The following is a 20,589-nucleotide window of genomic DNA, read 5'->3' as shown; positions in this document are numbered from 1 at the left end:
CCTTGGTCTCACCAGCACCACACTCTCCCATGTGAGCCACGGGCAAACCCTTCCTTCTCTTTCTTTTTTTAATTCAATTTTATTTTTATTATTTTTGTGGGATGTAGTGTGTTGTTTCAATACATGCATATCTTGCACAGTAATTCACTCTTGGTAGACAGCATAGTTTGTCCTCATTAGTTCACTCCTAATCTTCCCCCCCACCCCTCACCCCTCCCAGCCTTTGGTAACCATTATTTTACCCTCTTTTTTTAAAAAAAAAAAAACTCACAAAAATTAACATCCTTATTGCGAAAGGAACTCTGAAAAATGAAGTAGAAAAATCTAAGCAGAAATTTGGTGAAGGACATGAGCAGATAAATCACATACCCCAAAGAAAAACATGTGGTAATAAGTACATTCTAGGATCTGGTTGTGGGTGGGGGCAGGGCTGGCCCAGGCCACTGTCTGAGGATCCTAGGCATCAACATCAACTGGTTCCATTTCTGGCCCTCGATGTATGGTGGTGGGGATGCCAAGGCCCACAGTCCCTGTCTCCCAGGACCCCCTAGCGTTGGGCTGGCTCCATAGCTGGCCTGGACGTGCTTGTTTTGAGATTTCTGCCTCTGTCACATATTTAAATTCACAGTATTATTTGGATCTATTTCTGAACTTATTATTCTGTTTTATTGGCTTTTCTGTTCATGCTCCAGCTCCATCCATTTTAGTTATGTATGCTTTAGGCTGTTTTAATGCCTGAGAGCTATTAACATCTTGCATTTTCTGAATTTTCCTGACTGTTCTTGTTTCCTGAATTTTCTCATTTTCAGAATTTTCTTGACTACTTTTGCTTGTTTATACTTCTTTATATGAATTTTATTTTACTTAACTGTTTATTATGGAAAATTTCAAACATATATAAAAGTGAGAATCATTAAGTATTCATTACACAGCTTCAGTGATTATTAGTATTTTGCTATTTTGTGTTTCATCTATTTCCCCTTCCCTTTTTTTTTTGCTGTACTTTATAGCTATCTTACATATCTTTTCATCCTTAAGTACTTTAGAATGTATCTCTAATAGATAAAGTTTAAAAAAAATTAAAACCATGGTGCCATTATCTCATCTAGGAAAATTAGTATGAATTAATGATTAATATTCATAACCCAATATTCAAATCTAGTTTAGTTTTCTCTGATTTTTTTTGGTCAGGAATCTTGGTTTGTTCATATCAGGATGCACACAAAGTCCTCACATTACATTTGGTTGATAATGTCTCTTAAATCTTTAATTTGTAACAGCCTCCCCCTTTCCAACTATTAAGTTGAATTTTCTTTCCTTTTTTGTGTTCTGTATATTATAATGAATTCTATGTCTGTTCTCCCTTTTGCTCCTTATATAAATGTCTCAGTCTTTCTTAAGTGAATTTGTATTTTTCTTTACTTTCTTTCCTGAGTTCTCAGATCCCATTTTACATTTTCTTGCTACCTGGCTGTCACCAATTGTTGTCTGGGCTATCTGGTCCTCTGTTCATACTTTGTGTTCTTTTAGTACTGTGTTCGCATCATCCTTAAGTTGTTTAGTGTATTTTAGTTTTTTAGTATGCTGTTTTCATCTGCTTTGTGGCAATATTTCTTTGGTGAATTTTCATTTTATATTGGGAAGTTATTCTACTGGTTTTCATCTTTTCCTCAGGTTTCTTAATGTTGAGGCAGATGAGATACCTTTTCAGTTACTTGTGTTGGAATGAGATTGATTTTTACTGGAGGTTCCTGGATGGGGGAATGGGTCAGTGTGGCTTGACATGGGTGAGTTGGTTTGCCTTTATCGTCAGATGACAGGTGTTTCTCATCATTGTTTTCAGATTTGCTTAAAGCAGTTAGTCCCACTCAGGGTGGCACCCTCAGCACTTCCCTTTTCCCCCTGTGTATCAGCTTACCTTATGGTTACAGTACCAGTTTTGCAATTTGGGGGAGTGTTTGACCACATTTACAAATCAAATTTGATTTTCATATTTAAAAAGTGATTTAAACTTGTGAATTTTTCCATTTCCTAGTTTGTACTGAAGATGTAGCTTTTGTTTTGTTCTGATTACCCTTGTTTCTATGGTTTTGTGTTGATCTTGCATATATCTTTTAAAATGTATTTGTGGATATTTTGTCTTTCTTTTGCTAGTAACAATGGATTTATTTTTCTGATTACCCTTGTTTCTATGGTTTTGTGTTGATCTTGCATATATCTTTTAAAATGTATTCGTGGATATTTTGTCTTTCTTTTGCTAGTAACAATGGATTTATTTCCTCTGTCATTTCTTTAAATTGGTGGTTGTTTATTTGTATTCACTATATCAATTTTGTATTCAGGCTACCTCTCATTATTTAGAATAGTTAGGATGATTCTCTTAGGCTGGTATACAAACACATCACCTGTCTTTCTAAATTTTATACGTTTAATTTCATTCTTTTGTCTAATTGTTTTGACATGTTTACGGTGGTGGTCATACTGGTGATCTTTGATTTCTGCTCTAGTAGTGTTATATTTTTCTACTAAGCATGATACCAGCTTTGGGGATTAAGATTTTTGTCATGTTAAGGAACCGTATATCTATTTCTCTTTTGCTAAGTGTTAAAAAAATCAAGAATATTGAATTTTGTCAAATGCCTTTTCAACATCTATGGAAATATTCGATTTTTTAACTTAAATCTTATTTTGGAGAATTACATAAGTAGATTTTTCTAGTATTAAGCCATTTTTGTATTCTTGTAGTTTTGGTGTTTTAGACTTGCTTTATGTCCTCATCTGATCACTTTATATAGATGTTCTCTATATGCCTGAGAATATTGTATATGAGCGTACTTCAAAAAGTTCATGGACAGATTTGTATTTTTTAATTCTATTTTTTCATAAACTCTTTGAAGTACCTTCATGTTCTCTGATTGTAGAGTCCAGGGTTCTTCATGCCTGGTAAATCGAACTCATTAATTGTGTTGTTCAGATCTTCTATAACCGTACAAATTTTTTGTTTGCTTGGTCCAGCTGTTGCTGAGACAGGAGTATTAAAGTTTTCTACTTGATGATGGGTAGCTTTATCAATTTAGCATTATAAACAATTGTAATGAAACAAATAAATAAAAAACTTAGAAGTTTTTTATCATTCTGGAAAATTGGCAAATGTTAAAATAGTGTGTACTGAATTTATCCCTCATAACACTTTTGGGCTTATTGTTTATTTTATCAGATGTTACTGTACTTAATACCACCTTAGTAATGTAATTTGAGCTTTAAATTTGTGTGAGGCATATGCTCATCTTACTATAAGGCCAAACTTTTTTTTTTTTTTAATAAAAATTATTGACTCTGAAATGACATGCTACTTGGTTGACTTTCTGTGTTGTTGGATAATTTTTTTCTGATCTACCCTTTTACTGAGGGTATAGCCCTTTGAGTTTTCTGCTTTCGTATGAGGGAGTGAAGAAGGTGCATCTCAGGTCTCTGTTTTGTGTAGTTTCCAAGGGGGCTTTTAATATATTTTAATTGCTAGTTCTTTGGGTTATAGAAATAACCTAACAGCCGGTCTTGCTCAGTGTTCATTTGTGCTAAGTGGCCCATGGATTTCTTTTACTATCTTGGCAGTACACTCATATGTTTAAAGAGGGATATCTGCTATCCTTCATTTTTGGGGTATTTTGTTATGGGAGAGTTTTCAGGTTATTTTGTCAGTCACATTGCTGGAAATGCAAGTAAGTCCTCAAGTTAATTTTCTTTAAAGCAATGATTGGATGCTTGGTGGAGAAAGAGAAAAAACTTTTTTTTTTTTGACTTTTTTTTTTTTAGCATGCAGCAGAATTGATTAAAACAGTGGCATCTCGCTATGATGAATATGTCAATGTGAAGGATTTTTCTGACAAAATCAACCGTGCCCTTACTGCAGCAAAGAAAGATAATGACTTCATTTATCATGATCGAGTTCCAGACCTTAAAGATCTAGACCCAATTGGCAAAGCCACACTTGTGAAATCTACCCCAGTCAATGTACCCATCAGCCAGAAGTTTACTGGTAAGTCAGTTATTCAGATGTACTTTAATCTTGCTCATCTTTTCTCTGGTTTAATTTGTATTTTCTAGTTAAAATCACACAATTGCTCTTGTGTGCTTTGAATATAATTTGCATTTATGTTCAAAATGAGTGTGAGAATAAAAACTAAGTGTTGTATATTAGTGAAATTTTAAGATGGAAAGTAAATGATGATGCATATGTAAAATATACAACAAAGTCAGAAAACTGTGTGTTTGGATAATGATTAAGACTTTAAACAGCACTTGTCATTTTGTTAACATAATATTTATTATATTATTTAAGATCCTGCCATTAAAAATAAGTATACATAAATATTTCTTTAAGTGTGTGAACATTTAGAGTCATATTACTATCAGATAAATAAATATTACCTTATCCTTGGATATTGTACATATATATGATATATGGTAGCCTCTACCTGAGATCTCAAGGATGATAATCTAAGTTATCGGGAGAGGGTGATTATTTTACTTATGTTTATTTAGCAAACACAAAGTGTTTACCATGTGCCAGGGACTCTTTTAAGCCCTTTACAAATATTAGATCATTTATTTCTCACAACCACCCTGTGAGATGGGTACTGTTATTATCCCCATTTGATAAGAATACTGATGAAAAGAGTGGTTAAGTAATTTGCCCAAAGTCACATAGCTAGGAAGTGGTAGAGCTGGAAATTGAATCCTGGCACAGTGGCCCACTCAGTCAATTTAATTAGCAAATGAGCAGTGTTACCATAGTTTTCTGAAACTCGATGACAAACACATCTTAAAAAGTTAAAGAAATTAAGTTCAGAGAGAAAGCTTTCATGGGCCGGCCCATGGCTCACTTGGGAGAGTGTGGTGCCGATAATACCAAGACCATGGGTTCGGATCCCATATAGGGATGGCCGGTTAGCTCACTGGGTGAGTGTGATGCTGACAACACCAAGTCAAGGGTTAAGATCCCCTTAAAGGTCATCTTTAAAAAAAAAAAAAAGGAAAAAAGAAAAAGCTTTCAGTGTTGTCCTTGTCCATGAATATAGTGATCTAAAAATTCTCTTTATCACTGAGCTTTCAGTAGTGATTTAGTTTTGCTCTTTAAATATTTGTAGACTGTGTGAGTATTGGAAAGAAAATATGAAGTAGACTGTGTGAATATTGGAAAGAAAATATGAATTGTCACTTTTATAGTGTGAGTTTTTGTCTTAAAATTTTGTTGAAATTTCCCTTCCTAATTTTAGATCTGTTTGAGAAGATGGTCCCTGTGTCAGTGCAGCAGTCTTTGGCTGCCTATAATCAGAGGAAAGCTGATTTGGTTAACAGATCAATTGCTCAAATGAGAGAAGCCACCACTTTGGCAAATGGGTAGGTAGAGCTTAACTTTGATATATTTATCTCAAGTTCTAAAGTTTTCTGTTTGGTTATTTTTAAATAGTTTGTGAACATTTTAGTTTTCTGAGTTTGGAAGTAAATGTCAAGGGTATGAAATAGCAGATGTAGACAAACACACATAACACATTTCTTGGGGGCTGTATTTATTAAGCCCTAGCAACTATATTATAGTTGGAAGATATTTAATTATAGAAACAAGGTGAAAATATTTGGCTACTAGTTTGTATTTTAAGATATACTTATTTGAAAGAAATGAGAAGTAGAAATGAACTCTTGAAGTTAAGATATGTGGTACATTCAGTATTCTGAACTAGTTTTTGTTTCTGGTAGATTGAAGACCAAGAAAATAATTCATTGGTTTTAAAAAATTTTAGGTATAATTTGAACACAATAAAATACACCCATTTTAAGTGTACAGTTCAATTAGTTTTGATAAGTGTATGTACCCGTGTAATCATTACCACCACCAACACGATCAAGATAGAGAACATTTTTTTATTACCCTAAAAAATTATCTTGCCTCTTTCCCTTCAATCCCTCTTCCCCTGGTCCCTGCAGTACTGATCTGTTCTGTCACTGTAGGTTAGTTTTACTTTTTATACAATTTAATATGAATGTAATAGAGCATGTACAGTATGTACATCACAGTGTGTGATATGTTACAGTATATACAGTATGCAGTACTTATAGTTATGTACAAAATATACTCAAAATGTGTTTGGCTTCTTAGCATAATGTTTTTGAGATTCATCTATGTTGTCATGTGTATCAGTTTGATCCTTCTTATTGCTGTGCAGTATTCTGTGGTCATACAGCAGTTAATTCTTTCACCTGTTTATGGACATTTCAGTTGCTATGAACATATATGTACAAATCTTTGTGTGGATATATGTTTTAGTTCTCTTGGGTAAATATCTTAGAGTGGACTTACTGAGTTGTGTGGTTAAGAAAATGTTTAACTTTATGTGAAGTTGCCAGATTGTTTTCCAAAGTGGTTATATCATTTTATATTCCCACCCACACTCTGAGAAATGTAGTTGCTCTGCGTCCTCATCAGCATTTAGGATTGTCAGTCTTTAATTTTAGTCATAATAGTGCCTGTTTAGCAGTATCATTCTGGTTTAATTTGTATTCTCCTAATTACTGTTGTTGTTGAGCAACTTTTCATGTGCGTATTAACCATTAATGTGTCTTTTGTGAAGTGTCTGTTGAAATATTTTGCTCATTTTTTAAGTTGGGTTTTTCTTCTTAATTATCTTTTTTTTTTGACAGCTGGCTGGCTGATAGAGAGATCTGAACTCTTGACCTTGGTGTTATCAGCACCATGCTGTAACCAATTAAGCTAACTGGCCAGCCCCTTAATTATCTTTAAAGAGTTTTTTTTTTTTTTTTTACATATTTTAGAGACAAATCCTTTGTCAGATATATTTAATTGAGAATATTTTTTCTAGTCTGGTTTGCTTTTTCAGATTTTTAACTTTGATCAATGCACGGATTTTGACTTTTTTAAATCAGAAAGCAGCATAAGTTTATTCTAGTATATGATAAAGAGTCAGTCTGAGTTTTTACTCAGCCTGTTTTCCGAGGAGTTCATTGCATTACATCATTTCATTTGCTTTTGTTTTCACATAGTAGATAAAATCCCCATCCCCTATCACGTAAATGAAATAATTGAGGAATCGTTATTGTGCTACAAAACTGAGAACAGATGAAGATTCTGTAATTAATACTTAGATCACTTTTCTATGGGCATTTTGCCTAGATGATATGACATTATCACTATTTTGTATATTATTTCTGATTTGTTAGTGACAATATAATAACCAAAAGTATGATCAAAGACTTTTTATTTACCTTAATTTCTATTGACTCATAATTGATTATACATATTTTTAGGGTTCAACATTGACATATGTTGATCAAATCAATATTACTTGCATAAAGACTGCTTTTCTTAAGATAGAAATTTGACTTTAATTACTTAGACTGAAAGCAGTTTGAGCTGCAAGCCAAAGATACCTAGTATATTTAAATGCTCTCATAGTTTTTCATACTTTTTCTCTTTTAATTCTGAATTGTTAAGTTAGGGCTTAGGGTTCACACAACCTTCAAACCCGTTGTACAGACTGGGTCACAAACCCCTCACACGCAGGTTCATGAGCTAGGTAATTGGAAAAAATCCTGGGAGCCGTGGGTAAAAAATTAATAGGCTTTATTCAGAGCTAGGAGCAGCTGCCCTAGTGGCCTCCTGGAGCGTTCTGAGGGGGCTGTGGCCTCGTGTATCAGAGCTGTTAGTCCTTTATACTTAAGTCCATAACCCAGGACACTTGGGTGCCCATATATGTAATTACATTAGATAATAACCAAGGAACACCTGGAAATACATGGCTATTTACATCAAATGCTTGGGAAGATTCTGAACATCTGAGGGGCCCTGACCATTCTCCTATATTTTTGCTACAACTGTGACCTTAAGTAACATAATTCTTTAACGATTTTGTTTTAAATTTATCAGTCACTGCTTTTGTTTTTTTCTTTTATCTTTGCTTTATTTTTCCATTGATAGGAATTATCCACTTTTTTTGAATACTAACTCCATTGCTATTGATTTGGATATCAGAGATTAATACTTTAAAGGTGGTTTAGACTTCTCCATGACCATAGTATCTCATTTTTTCAGGGTGTTAGCTTCGCTTAATCTTCCAGCAGCAATTGAAGATGTGTCTGGAGATACTGTACCTCAGTCTATATTGACTAAGTCTACATCTGTGATTGAACAGGGAGGCATCCAGACTGTTGATAAGTTGATCAAAGAACTACCTGAACTACTACAAAGAAATAGAGAAATCCTAAATGAGGTATGTTCTAAAAGGTGTGCTTTTCAAGTAAAAACACTTTGATATCTTGGTTTCTAGCAGAGATTAGGACTGAAGGCTTCCTCCTTTTGGGCTTTACATGGTATTTATTTATTACTTTGGTGAATTTACTGTGGCTCAGAGCGTGCTCTTCAGCCTCAAGAGGAATTCTGGTTGAGTGAGAATGGGCATATTCTTGTCTTAAGGGTGAATACATGCACATTAATGAAATTCATAGGACCATTGTGTAATGCTAGTATACTGTGAGAATTTACTATGACACAATCTGTTCAAAGGCTTCATAATTAATGATTCCTTTTTTACATAGGCATATCAGGCTTCTTGATGAACACGGAATCAGACAAAGCAAGTTAGGCCATCAAATGTTTTATAAGGCTGCTTCATCCATCTTTCAGTAGAGGTGGCATTTTATCAATAGGAACAAAACACTTTTTTGTTTTTTTGGCTAATGCCAACTGTTTGCCAATGTTGTTCTCCTTTTAGTTTGCCTTCACCTCTTCCCCCTAAATGGTACATTTCTCTCTTTAGCTATAAATACATTCAAACTGGTTATATTGACTCTTGTGAGTTTAAGAGTCACGTTGTCTTTTTTTAGGTGACTCTCTTATCAATGCTTTAATCCATGATGTTTTGATTTTTCAGTTAATTCTCAGAGATTTGTATTTGCATCATTTCTGAAGACTTTGGGGCAGGGGCAGAGTACTTACGTACTCATGACAGTATGAATCTTGTGGATGAGAATATTTACTTCACATGGTTATTTAAAGGATGAAGTAAGCTAAAACAGTGCAATGCCTAACTTTGGGATACATAGGATGTGCTTAACAAATTATAGCTATTACTATTATGATGATGATAATATTGCAATTATAACTGTAATGATGATGATGGTAATGATTGTTACTCACCTTTCGGTGCAAATCAACTTCTGAAAAAGTTTAGGATAGAAACTTACTGCGTTATTGGCTTGGGAAAGCTGCTATTCATGAGAGGTTCTACATTAATTATACAATCAACATTCACCAGCCTTATCTATGAGACACAGTTAATAATCAGAAAAACTAAAGCAAACAGAATTGGTGTTACATAGTTGAGTACTAAAGCTTTGCTCTGCTGAGCTTGTTAGAAATGCAGAATCTTAGGCCCAACCCCAGACCTACTGAATCAGAATCTGTACTTTAATAAAATTCCCAGGTGATTTCATGCCCATTAAAATTTGACAAACATGGTTCTTAAGGTCATAGAACGTTATTCATGAGAATACCTGATAGTTTTTTAAAATATCTTGATTTGTTGGTCATACAAGCTTGTGATCTGGTGATGCAATCGAAAGGACATTAGAAATAGTAGATAGACATAAAATTTGACAAACATGGTTCTTAAGGTCATAGAACGTTATTCATGAGAATACCTGATAGTCTTTTAAAATATCTTGATTTGTTGGTCATACAAGCTTGTGATCTGGTGATGCAATCGAAAGGACATTAGAAATAGTAGATAGACGTAGGGAGAAGAAAGTGGAGAGTGCTGTTTAAGACCACACACAAATGACACAGTAAGAAATAATAGTGAAGGAGAAGAAAACACTGGAAAATGTGGGCATAGCAAGTCAAATGGAAAGCAGTCTGAGGACATTTTAGTAAATAAAAGTTAGAATAATAAATCATCATTTAATGCTTTATAGTTTACACATAATTCAGTAATTAAGGTCTCAGAGTGTAGTTATATTTGGATTTGATTTCCAGCTCTTAACACATAGCTGTGAGTCTGGGTAGAGTGCTTAATACCTCATGTCTCAGTTGACTTATCTCAAAAATGGGGAATAATAGTATTTAGCTCGTAAGATAGTTGTGAAGTGGGATAAATAAATGGGCTTGCTACTTGGTAGTTATATAAATATTAAGTATTACCTTGGTTTTAAGATGCCATTGATTGGGAGATGCATGTTTGATTTAGTAACACGTTTTTTGATAAGAACATTGTCTAATGATATACTATATATTAATTATTAGAAACATCTTTAGAAGTGTTCATATGAAGTTCATCTTATAATTGAGGAAAAATGACATTAGTGTGTTTGTGTATGTCTGTTGTCTATCTTAATATGAGATGTTTTTATTTGTCATATCTGATGTTCCTAATAGCCTTGTGAGTTAAGATTACTATTATTCTGTCAGATGTACCGGAGAGTCATTTTAAGTAAGTGGTAAGTTGTGAAGTAAGTTGTAAAGCTGGGACTGTTCTCTTTGGTAGCTTTTAGAAATTTTGTTTTAGTCTTGATTTTTGGAAATTTGAAGTGCCCACTGATTTTTATCTTTTTTAAGTAATACATTTATCATGCTTGGGACCTATTGGCCCTTTAAATCTTAGATCCCTGTCCATGGATTCTGTTTCTTCAGTTATTCCATTTTCTCCATCCTCTCCTTACGAATTCCCGTTAGATTGATGATGATGCTTCTGGGTCAGTTCTTCATGTTGCTTGACATCTCTGTTACTTTTTCTCTTTGAGTTCTTGTTCTTCTTTCAAGGATACTGTCTCAGGCCAGCCTTCCAGCTCATTAATTGGCTATTCATTTGTGCCTTTTCTGTTCTTCAGCCATTCTATTGTTTTGTTTTGTTGTTTAATTTTTCCTGGTCTTTTTTATTTCCAAGGTATCAATTGATTCTTTCAAATAATCACCTACATTTATTTTATAATCACATTTTTTTTCTGAGGTAAAAAATTCACCATTAACCTCTTTAAAGTGTACAATTCTGTGCCTTATAGTACATTCACAGTATTGTGTGAGCATCAACATGATCTAGTTCCAGAATATTTTCATCTCCCCCAAAGAAATCCTGTACCCATTAGTGGTCACTCCTCATTCTCCCTTTCCCTTTTCTTGGCAACCACTAATCTGATTTCTGTCTCTATGGATTTGTCTGTTCTGCACGTTTCATATAAATGGAATCATAGAATATGTAATCTTTTGAGTTGGCTTTTTTAACTTTGCATAATGTTTTCAAGGTTTGTCCATGTTATAGTATGTATGTATACTTCAGTTTTTTAATGCCTAAATATTATTCTGTTGTGTGGATATACCATATTTCTGTCTCTATGGATTTGTCTGTTCTGCACGTTTCATATAAATGGAATCATAGAATATGTAATCATTTGAGTTGGCTTTTTTAACTTTGCATAATGTTTTCAAGGTTTGTCCATATTATAGTATGTATGTATACTTCATTTTTTTAATGCCTAAATATTATTCTGTTGTGTGGATATACCATATTTTTTTTTATTGTTGAGTAGTATTCCATTGTTAGGATTGTTTATTTTTCATTTGATGGATATTTGTATTGTTTCTACTTTTTGGCTATTCTAGATAATACTGCTATCTGTGTATAAGTTTTTGTTGGAATACCTATTTTCAGTTCTCGTGTGTGTGTGTGTGTGTGTGTGTGGAGCAGAGTTGCTGGGTCATATGGTAAGATTAAGTTTAACTTTTTGAGGAAATGCCAAGCTGTTTTCCAGAGCAGCTATTCCATTTTACATTTCTACCAACAGTGTATGAGGGTTCCAGTTTGTCCACATCCTTGCCATCCCTTATAATTATTAATTAAAAAAAATAGGCATCTTACTGTGTTTGAAGTGGTGTCTCATCATGGTTTTTTTTTTTTTTTTGCTTTGCATTTTCCTAATGATTAATGATGTTGAATTTCCTTTCATGTGCTTATTTGTTGTGTGCATATTTTCTTTGAAGAAATATCTGTTAAAGTCATTGGCCCTTTTAGAAATTGGGTTAATATTTTTATTAAATTGCAAGAGTTCTTTATGTATTTTGTATATTAGAATTTATCAGATATATGATTTACAAATATTTCCTCCCATTCTGTTGTCTTTTTATTCTCTTGGTAGTATAATTTGATGCAGAAAAGTTTTAAGTTTTGATGAAGTACAGTTGATCTCCTTTTCTGTTTATTGCTTGTACTTTTGGTGTCATATTTAGGATTCCACTGTTAAAAATCCATGGTCATGAAGACTTATCCTGATATATTTTTTAAAAGTTTTATAGTTTTAGCTTTTATGTTCAGGTGTTTGATTTGTTTTGAATTAAATCTTGTATATGGCATGAGGTAAGGGTCCATATTTTGCATGTAATTATTCAGTTGTTCCAACATCATTTGTTGAAGAGATTGGTCTTGGCACCGTTGTGAAAAGTTGCTTGATCTGTATGTCTAAGCTTATGCCATCACCACATTGTTTGTATTACTGTAGCTTTAGAGTAAGTTTTGAAACAGGGGAATATAAGTCCTACATCTTTGCTTTTCTTTTTCAAGATTGTTTAGTGTCGTCACCTTTCTCAGGGTGACAGAGATGCAAAGGATTACTCAGAGCCCATTTCTCCAGAGCACTGAGAGGCCCGAAGGACATTGCACCCAGGGAGAACTCCAAGAGAGGAGGGTCCCAGGCACAGCACTGAGTCAGGTTTTCTCTCTGTTTTTATTGTGAAGGCAAAGTTACAAAAACACAGGTGGTTAATCAGTCATAGTGAAAACGTAAACAAACTAGCTACATGACAATTTTCATTAAAGCGAGTGTAACTTAAAAATAGTTCAAGCAATTTACCATCAAAAGGAGTCATTAAACTAAGCTATGTGACATACAGAAGAAACAATGAGATAATCACTATGGCAGCGCTTAGTTCCCCAAGAGACTTAAAGAAACAGCTAAAGGTAAAATGTGGAAATCCCCCAACTGTTAACTAGCAGAGTAACCTTGAAGCTTTTTAGCTTGCATACTTTCCCATCATTTAGGTTTAGCTGCACCAAGGGGCAGCTGCCTTTCAGAGCAATCACTTTTGCTGTGTTTTAATTTTCTTATCTACATTTTCTTATCTACATCAAAGACTTTAGTTCTGTGAAAGTTTTCTGGTTTTTCCCAATCTTAGCATTTTTATGTGTGTTTCTGAAGAGTTGGGTTGTGGCCTAAACTACTGGAGTTTGGTCCTGCTAAAACTAAGGACTGTGGTCCTACTTCACTGCAGCCTGATCTAAGGACTTTGGTCCTACTATGTTAATACTAAGGACCTGTGAAATACATGTGTTTTATTAATATCAGTATCCTCCACAGTTTAGTCTATTTGGGGTCCCTTGTAATTTCATATAATTTTAGGATCAGCTTGTCCATTTCTGCAAAAAAGGCAGTTAGACATTTGATAAGGATTGTGTTGAATCTTTAGATTAGTTTGGGAAGTATTGCCAGTTTTAACAATATTAAGACTTCTGAGTCAGTTAACATTGGTACAGTATCATTACTGAGATTTTACTAGTTTTTCCATCAATGTCCTCCTTTTGTTCCAAGATCCAATGCAGAATTCTGTATTACATTTAGTGTCCAATGATTTTTTATTGTGAATTCACATTTCCTGGAAATTTATTTGTGGGAATTCTTTGAGGTCTGTGTTCAAAGTGAATTGCTATTTAAAGGATTTGCGTTTTACTTCTGCCATAAAAGGGCATTATATATTTGACACGTCTTTAAACTTGAGTTGTTTTTTTCTTCTTTTTTTCCTGTGGTTAATCTTTTAATCAGAAGTTCATTTTAGGACTTGGTATTACATAGATAGTGTGATTTCTAGTCCCAAGTTCAGGCTTTTGATTAGGTACTTCTTTATTATTTACAGCCAAGGTTTAGGGAGGCAAATTTCCTTTTCCTTTTGTAGGGCAGTTTTCCTTTTTAAAAATTCATCTGAAAGTCACCCATTTGGAAGTATCCCAGTTTGAGGAGGGAGAGTGCGTTAGAACTGACTTGCCACTCTTTTGGCCACAGATATGAGGGCACTTCAAAAAATTCATAAAAAATTGGATTAAAAGATAATATGGATCCTTCCATGAACTTTCTGAAAATCCCTTTTATATGTCATTTCTCCTCGTGTGTTAAATTCTCACTTTAAGCCATTGGTGAACTACATAGCTGGTGAACAGTGGACGTTGGGCTGCTTCAGGCTGGTGGCCTATTTTTGTATGGTTCACTAGTTAAGTATGAGTTTTACCATTTTTAGAGGGTTTTAAAGAAAGAAGAAGAATATGTGACAGAGACTGTATGTGGCCCACAAAGTCTAAAATATTTATTCTCTGGTGTTTGCTAAGCTATTAAGGATTGTCAGATATTATTGGCTCAGCACTTGTGTCCACTGGTAGATTAGCACTTTTTCTTGTGTTTCTGGCCCCTTACTATCCTGTCTTCTCGGCTGTGCATTAAAAAGGCATTTTTTATATGCTAAACATAATTTTTAGTTTGTTGTACTAGGATGGAAGTCTAAATCTTTTATTTTCATGTAGTTAATCAATTTTTCCCTTTGTTTTGTTTATGCCTTCTGAGTTTGAAAGGTTTTGCTTATAGCTTCTGTTTATTTTAATCTTAAAACTGTCTTTAAAGTAGTCTGGGTATATGGATGTAAATAATCTCTTATTTATTCTTTTTTATTATACTGAGAAAGGTAATGGTTAACTCAGCCTTAAATTTTATAAGACTTTTTGTTCATTATAACTTAAGATTTCTGCAACAAAAAATGTTGTACCAATTTATATTCTAACAGTAGTGTAGGAATATTCCCATCTCACTAAATTCTCACCTATATTGAATGTGATCATTTTTTAAATGCTTTATGTCAGAAATGATACCTTAATTGTTGTATTGCCTTCTTTTTAAGTCATTAAGATTGTTGGATGAAGAAGAAGCAACTGACAATGATTTAAGAGCAAAATTCAAGGAACGCTGGCAAAGGACACCATCCAATGAACTCTATAAGCCTTTAAGAGCAGGTAAAAATGTGTATAAATGAACTTTACTTGAATAAATTGTCAATTTGTATCCTCATTTTTGCTTGATTTAATTAGGCTCAGTTGTAAGCTCATTTTTACTGAAACTATATACTATGAAAACCCAGGTGTTTTTCCTCAGTTTAGTATAAAAATTTAAAAAGTAACAAAAGTAATCTACATTCATTGTAAGAAGTTTAAATCCTTAAGAAGGGTATAAAGTGAAAATTAAGATGATCTTTCCTCTCTCATTTTCTCTTCCAAGCTGTGTGCATAGTTAAAAAAGATAACTGAGATTTTGCTATATTTATGGTTTTGAAATTTCTTTTCACTTAGTAGTGAATCCTGGATGGTAAAAAATGAGCTTTAACAGTTACTTTGAAGCCAAATTTATGCTTTTTAAGACTTTTATTATTAAGATTTTGTGATTGTTAAGATAAATGATATCTTTCCTTTTTGCTGGAGACTTGTTTTATTTATCTCTGTAAAAAGAATGTATACTATTGAGATTTTGCTAAAAATATATCTGCTGTTCTTTTAAGTCTAGTTGATCCTTTGAGTAAATGATTTCGTCATTTTTCCAAAAACAAAATGCGAAGACTGATAGGAGATGAGTTTTTATTATCTAGTGAATTGGGACCTGTAGAAGGGGAAGATAAGTAAAGTTGGGGAGCCGAACTAAAAGTATAACCATCCCGTAAACACTTAGAATCACTGCTATGGTCTGGAAACTTTGTTTTTCCCCAGAGGGAACCAACTTCAGAACAGTTTTAGATAAAGCTGTGCAAGCAGATGGACAAGTGAAAGAACGTTATCAGTCTCATCGTGACACTATTGCACTTCTGTGTAAGCCAGAGCCTGAGCTGAATGCTGCCATCCCTTCTGCTAACCCAGCAAAGACCCTGCAGGGCAGCGAGGTGAGAAGGTGCATTTTCATATGGGTGGTCATATGCTTATGAAAACTATGTTCGAGCTATTATATATGGTGAGCTGCCAATTTCTTACTGGTGTCTCTTAAAGAATGCAGCAGTAAATTGGGGCTGTTATATTTAAAGTGTAGTTATACTAATATTTCTGTCCTGCGATAATAATTTCCATTTATTGAATGCCTTCTGTGAGCTGGGTACTAAATTCTAGATACTTCATATATTCACAGTATTTAATTCAGGTTTTATAAAAGGAAGAGGCCTGAAGTATAGAAACTTTACTGAAGTGAAAGGACTGGGTTTGGCCAAATACTTTTCAGACCACATATTCTTTGTTTCTTGCATCATTCTATACTGCCTTCTACCATATTCCACTGCGATGATTTCTGAAGGGAAAATTGACAAGGTGTGCATGTTAGTAAATGGATAACATCATTAAGGTATTTCTAATGGTGACAGGAAGGAGGAAATTAATAGTAGGGCATCTGATACAGAAAGTCCTAAAAGAAGAGGAAGTGCAAGTATAATTTAATGGTCAATCACTGTGAGGTAGAGTGATGTGGTAGGATAAGACAGACCCCAAAGTACACAGGAAAATAAGCTAAAGGGCAAGAAATACTGCTGAAAACTTCTTGAAAAAGGTGAATTTCCTGGGATCATAGGTTTTGAAAATTATCACTGTTGTTCCTATTTTCTTCCCATAGAAATGTTTTGTATATTTAGTCAATCAAAACTTACTGGATATCTGCTCTGTGTAAGGCACTGTGCTAGGTACTTTGAAAAATTAACAAGTGAATCATACACAACTTTTACCCTCAATTTATGGTCCAGTGTGGAAGATTAGTCATGTTCAAGGATAACTATAATACAGAGTAGAAAGTGTCACAAGAAAAATTTAGAAAGTATGCTATGAGGATTTAGATGAAGTACTTAAATTTCAGCAATTTAGTTCTCTTAGGAGGCTTTTTAAGAAATTGGCATATTATGAGAACAGAGCGGATAAGCAGAAAAATGGAACATATTACAGGATCTGAGAAGGGTTGAGTTAGTGGGTGTATCCAGAGAAGCTACGAGAGGTTCAGTGGAAACCAGCCACAGGTACTGCATAGTTGAATGTGCACAGAACCTGAATCTAAAGGGGCTGAACATGGGTTGAGTTAGTGGGTGTATCCAGAGAAGCTACGAGAGGTTCAGTGGAAACCAGCCACAGGTGCTGCATAGTTGAATGTGCACAGAACCTGAATCTAAAGGGGCTGAACATGATGGGACAAGGAGTTAGATGCTTGGAGGATATGGGATAGAAAAGGGAAGTAGTCAGAAGATTAGTTCGTGGAGAACAAAGAACCCAAAGAAGGGCTGCAGACCCATGGAACAGCAACAACTTCTAGTACCTTTTTTGTTTTAGAAAAAGATCTTGGTTTAGTATCCCCTCTTTGTTCTTTTTGGTGTCTTCTTTTTTTTTTTTCCTTTTTGTCTTTTTTCGTGACCGGCAACGGATCGCAACCCTCAGTGTTGCTCCCGCCCCTCGCTCAGCCAGTGAGCGGCCGGTCTGTATGTGGGATCCGAACCCTCGGCGGGAGCGCCACTGCGCTTCCCAAGCGGCGCACTATAGCAGTGCGCCACTGGGCCGGCCCCTTCTTCTTTTTTTTTTTTTTAAGCCTCTACTTTCAGAGACACTTTTTGGTGTTTTATATGTGATTCAGAACTTACATGGCTTTTGTACTTAGATTCTCTCCTCTTTTCAATAGGAAAAGCAAAAATGGTTTGTGCTAAACAATATCAGAATTAGTATACACTTTGTTAATATTTTATTCAATTTAATAGATGCTTTTGTTAATCTTTAGCAGTATTTTTACCCAGGGGAAAATACTTTTAGAGTCATTATGAAGTTATTTTACTGAGGCTAGATTTTCTTTATGGAGGTAACCAAAAATTTTCAGTGTTCTATATATTCATTCATCATGTGCCTTTATCTATAAAGCAAATGTCATATGTTTATCAAAGCAATTTCAGATGGTTGTCATAGTAATTGATGACACATTTTAGCCAAAGTCATGTGAATTGCTGATTATTAAAGTGATCAATGTATATTTTATTAAGAGGTCCAAGCCTAATGGTAGGGCTGTTTTTTTTTTGTTGTTGTTCTTTTATTGTGAAAAAGCCTACTACCTAGTTATTTATCTTCAGTGTATCTGGGTATCTGGTTTTAGATATTGAGATATTCTGAAAAAATTTGCACACTGCTTGTGAATGTGTGCCTCTGAACAACTGAGGTCTGAAATCTAGTCTATGGTTGGCTAGCCAAGCCTTGGCCTTACTGTAGGGTTGAGTCTCACCAGAGGAAGGGGCATTTTTTTTTTTTTTTGTACAAAGATGTCCACTTATACTCACAGTGTAGCATTGGGGTAATGGAGGGGTGCCTTTGGGAAAAAAAACCCTTCATCTCCAAAGAGGTAGTTCGTAAAGAGTACTGTCTAAAGCTTTGTGCCCTCCCAGATGGGGTGCCTTTTTCTGATTTACACAAAGACACCTTATAGACTAGTGGAGGATCTGCAAACACAGCTTTCACTCTTGATTACTCATGACAGAAAGTCTACAGACAAGTGTTGAGAATGACTGGAATCTGTTCATTCATTTGTTCACTGAGCATTTGTTACAGGTCTGCTATATGCTAGGAACTGTGCTGAGCACTGTGGGCTCTAATATAGAGAGATAAAAATGCCTCTAGGTTAGCTTTAGTGTAGGGTAAATGCATCAGATTCCTGCTTTTCTGTTGCTGTAGAAATATTCTCATGTTTGTCTGTTTTGGGAAGGTCTGAAAAATAAAGTTGAAAATTTCATTGAGAGCATTTCTTATGTCCCTAACTGTATTTGGTGTTGGTAAATGCTACACAGAGTTTTATAATCTAAAACTGGGTGACCCCTAACTATAGCCTGTGAGCCAGATTCAACCAACCCCTTGTTTTTGTGTGGCCTTCAAGCTAAGAATGGGTTTTACATTTTTTTTTTCCTTTTTGTCTTTTCTACTGACCGGTAACGGGATCGCAACCCTCAGTGTCGCGCCCGTACCGGGGACCAGCAATGGGATCGCAACCCTCAGTGTCGCGCCCGTACCGGGGACCAGCAATGGGATCGCAACCCTCGGTGTTGGCACCTGCACCCCGCTCAGCCAGTGAGCAGGAACCGGTCTCCACATGGGATCCGAACCCTTGGCGAGAGTCCCAAGCGGCGCACTCTCCAGTGCGCCACCGGGCCAGCCCGGGTTTTACATTTTTTAATGGTTAAAAAATGTCAAAATAATGTTTCATGACATGTGGACGTTATATAAAATTCAAATTTCAGTGTCCATAAATAAATTTTTGTTGGAACATAATCATGGTCGTTCCTATACATATTGTCTGTGGCTGCTTTCATGCTAAAGGCAGAGATGAATAGTTGCATCAGAGACTATGACCTACTACTCTGAAAATATTTTGTGTCTGGTTCATTACCAAAAAAGTTTGCTAGCCCGTTCTCAAAGACAAAGTATGACAACCCAGGTATCTCATTTCTTCTGTTCTCTTTGACCTCATTTCCCTCCGTTTTGTTTTTTGTTTACTATGCTTCAGCCAGAGTGGCCTTTTCTTTCTTTCCTTTGAACCTGCCAAGCTTGCTCTGCTTCCTGACTTTTACATTTGCTTTTCCTTCTGTTGGGGCTTTCTTCCCTTTCCATGGTCACTACTACTTTTCCATTAGTCTCTGTTGTCACACCTTCCCCATCTTTGTCATTGTCTACCATATTACTCTATTTTTATGTATTTGTTTAATCCTCCCCTCCCTCACATTCCCCAAATGAAGAAAAGGACTGTTTTTGTTAATAGTTGTATCCATGGTACCCAACACATAAAGATTTAAAAAGTATTTGTTGATGAAATGAAAACCACTGGCAGCCTAACTTAATAAAGGGATGTAATTAATTGCAGTTTAAAGTTAATTGGAGCTGTTTATAAAACATAGAACTAAATACCACAGAATTTTAATTATTTATATACTTTGACTTGATAACATGTTAAGCCTCAAATTTGAGTTTAAGAAAATTTAGGCAGTGGTTTTCTTTTCTTAACTATCTGGTCATTCATATTGGAAGCAGCTTAATTTATTTTCTACTTCATTCACTGTTATAATAGGACCAGAATCATACAATCTGAAATATGGTTAAACTAGTATGTATGGTTTAAATAATAAAAAGAAGTTGTTTGTAATACAAGCGATCTCTATCTTTGTGTGGTAGTCTAAAAGTTCATTCATAAATTGGTTGTTTAAAATGGCATTTTTTTTTTTTCAAGACAAAATCAGCATTTTTGGAGTAGCACAGGACTTAGTAAGTAACTGGTCCTTATCACTTTGGTTAGAAAGCTGTGTACCATAAAAATCAGGAGGTTAGCTTGTTTTCATTAATAGAGATGATATTCGAATTCATGGATTTTAAATCCTAATGGGGTTTTCTTTTTTTGTTTTTTTTTTTTTTTCCTTTTTTTGTCTTTTTTCGTGACCGGCAATGGATCGCAAACCTCAGT

At 34.7% G+C, this 20,589-nt stretch overlaps 1 protein-coding gene across 4 annotated transcripts in view; it reads left to right on the top strand.

The window, feature by feature from the left end:
• Nucleotides 1-20,589, top strand: part of PDCD6IP (programmed cell death 6 interacting protein) — a 74,496-nt gene that overhangs the window by 34,078 nt on the left and 19,829 nt on the right. For all 4 annotated transcript variants that reach the window (XM_008585172.1, XM_008585171.1, XM_008585169.1 and 1 more), the window contains 5 exons: nucleotides 3,814-4,036; nucleotides 5,277-5,400; nucleotides 8,108-8,285; nucleotides 14,999-15,110; nucleotides 15,855-16,024. In XM_008585172.1, coding sequence (XP_008583394.1) covers nucleotides 3,814-4,036; nucleotides 5,277-5,400; nucleotides 8,108-8,285; nucleotides 14,999-15,110; nucleotides 15,855-16,024 — 807 coding nt within the window. The remainder of the gene's footprint in view (nucleotides 1-3,813; nucleotides 4,037-5,276; nucleotides 5,401-8,107; nucleotides 8,286-14,998; nucleotides 15,111-15,854; nucleotides 16,025-20,589) is intronic.

This window comes from Galeopterus variegatus, unplaced genomic scaffold, assembly GCF_000696425.1.
Source record: "Galeopterus variegatus unplaced genomic scaffold, G_variegatus-3.0.2 Scaffold3476, whole genome shotgun sequence".
NCBI lineage: Eukaryota > Metazoa > Chordata > Mammalia > Dermoptera > Cynocephalidae > Galeopterus > Galeopterus variegatus.
Note: the sequence above shows the minus strand (reverse complement) of the source record. Positions and strands in the feature narration are given on the sequence as shown.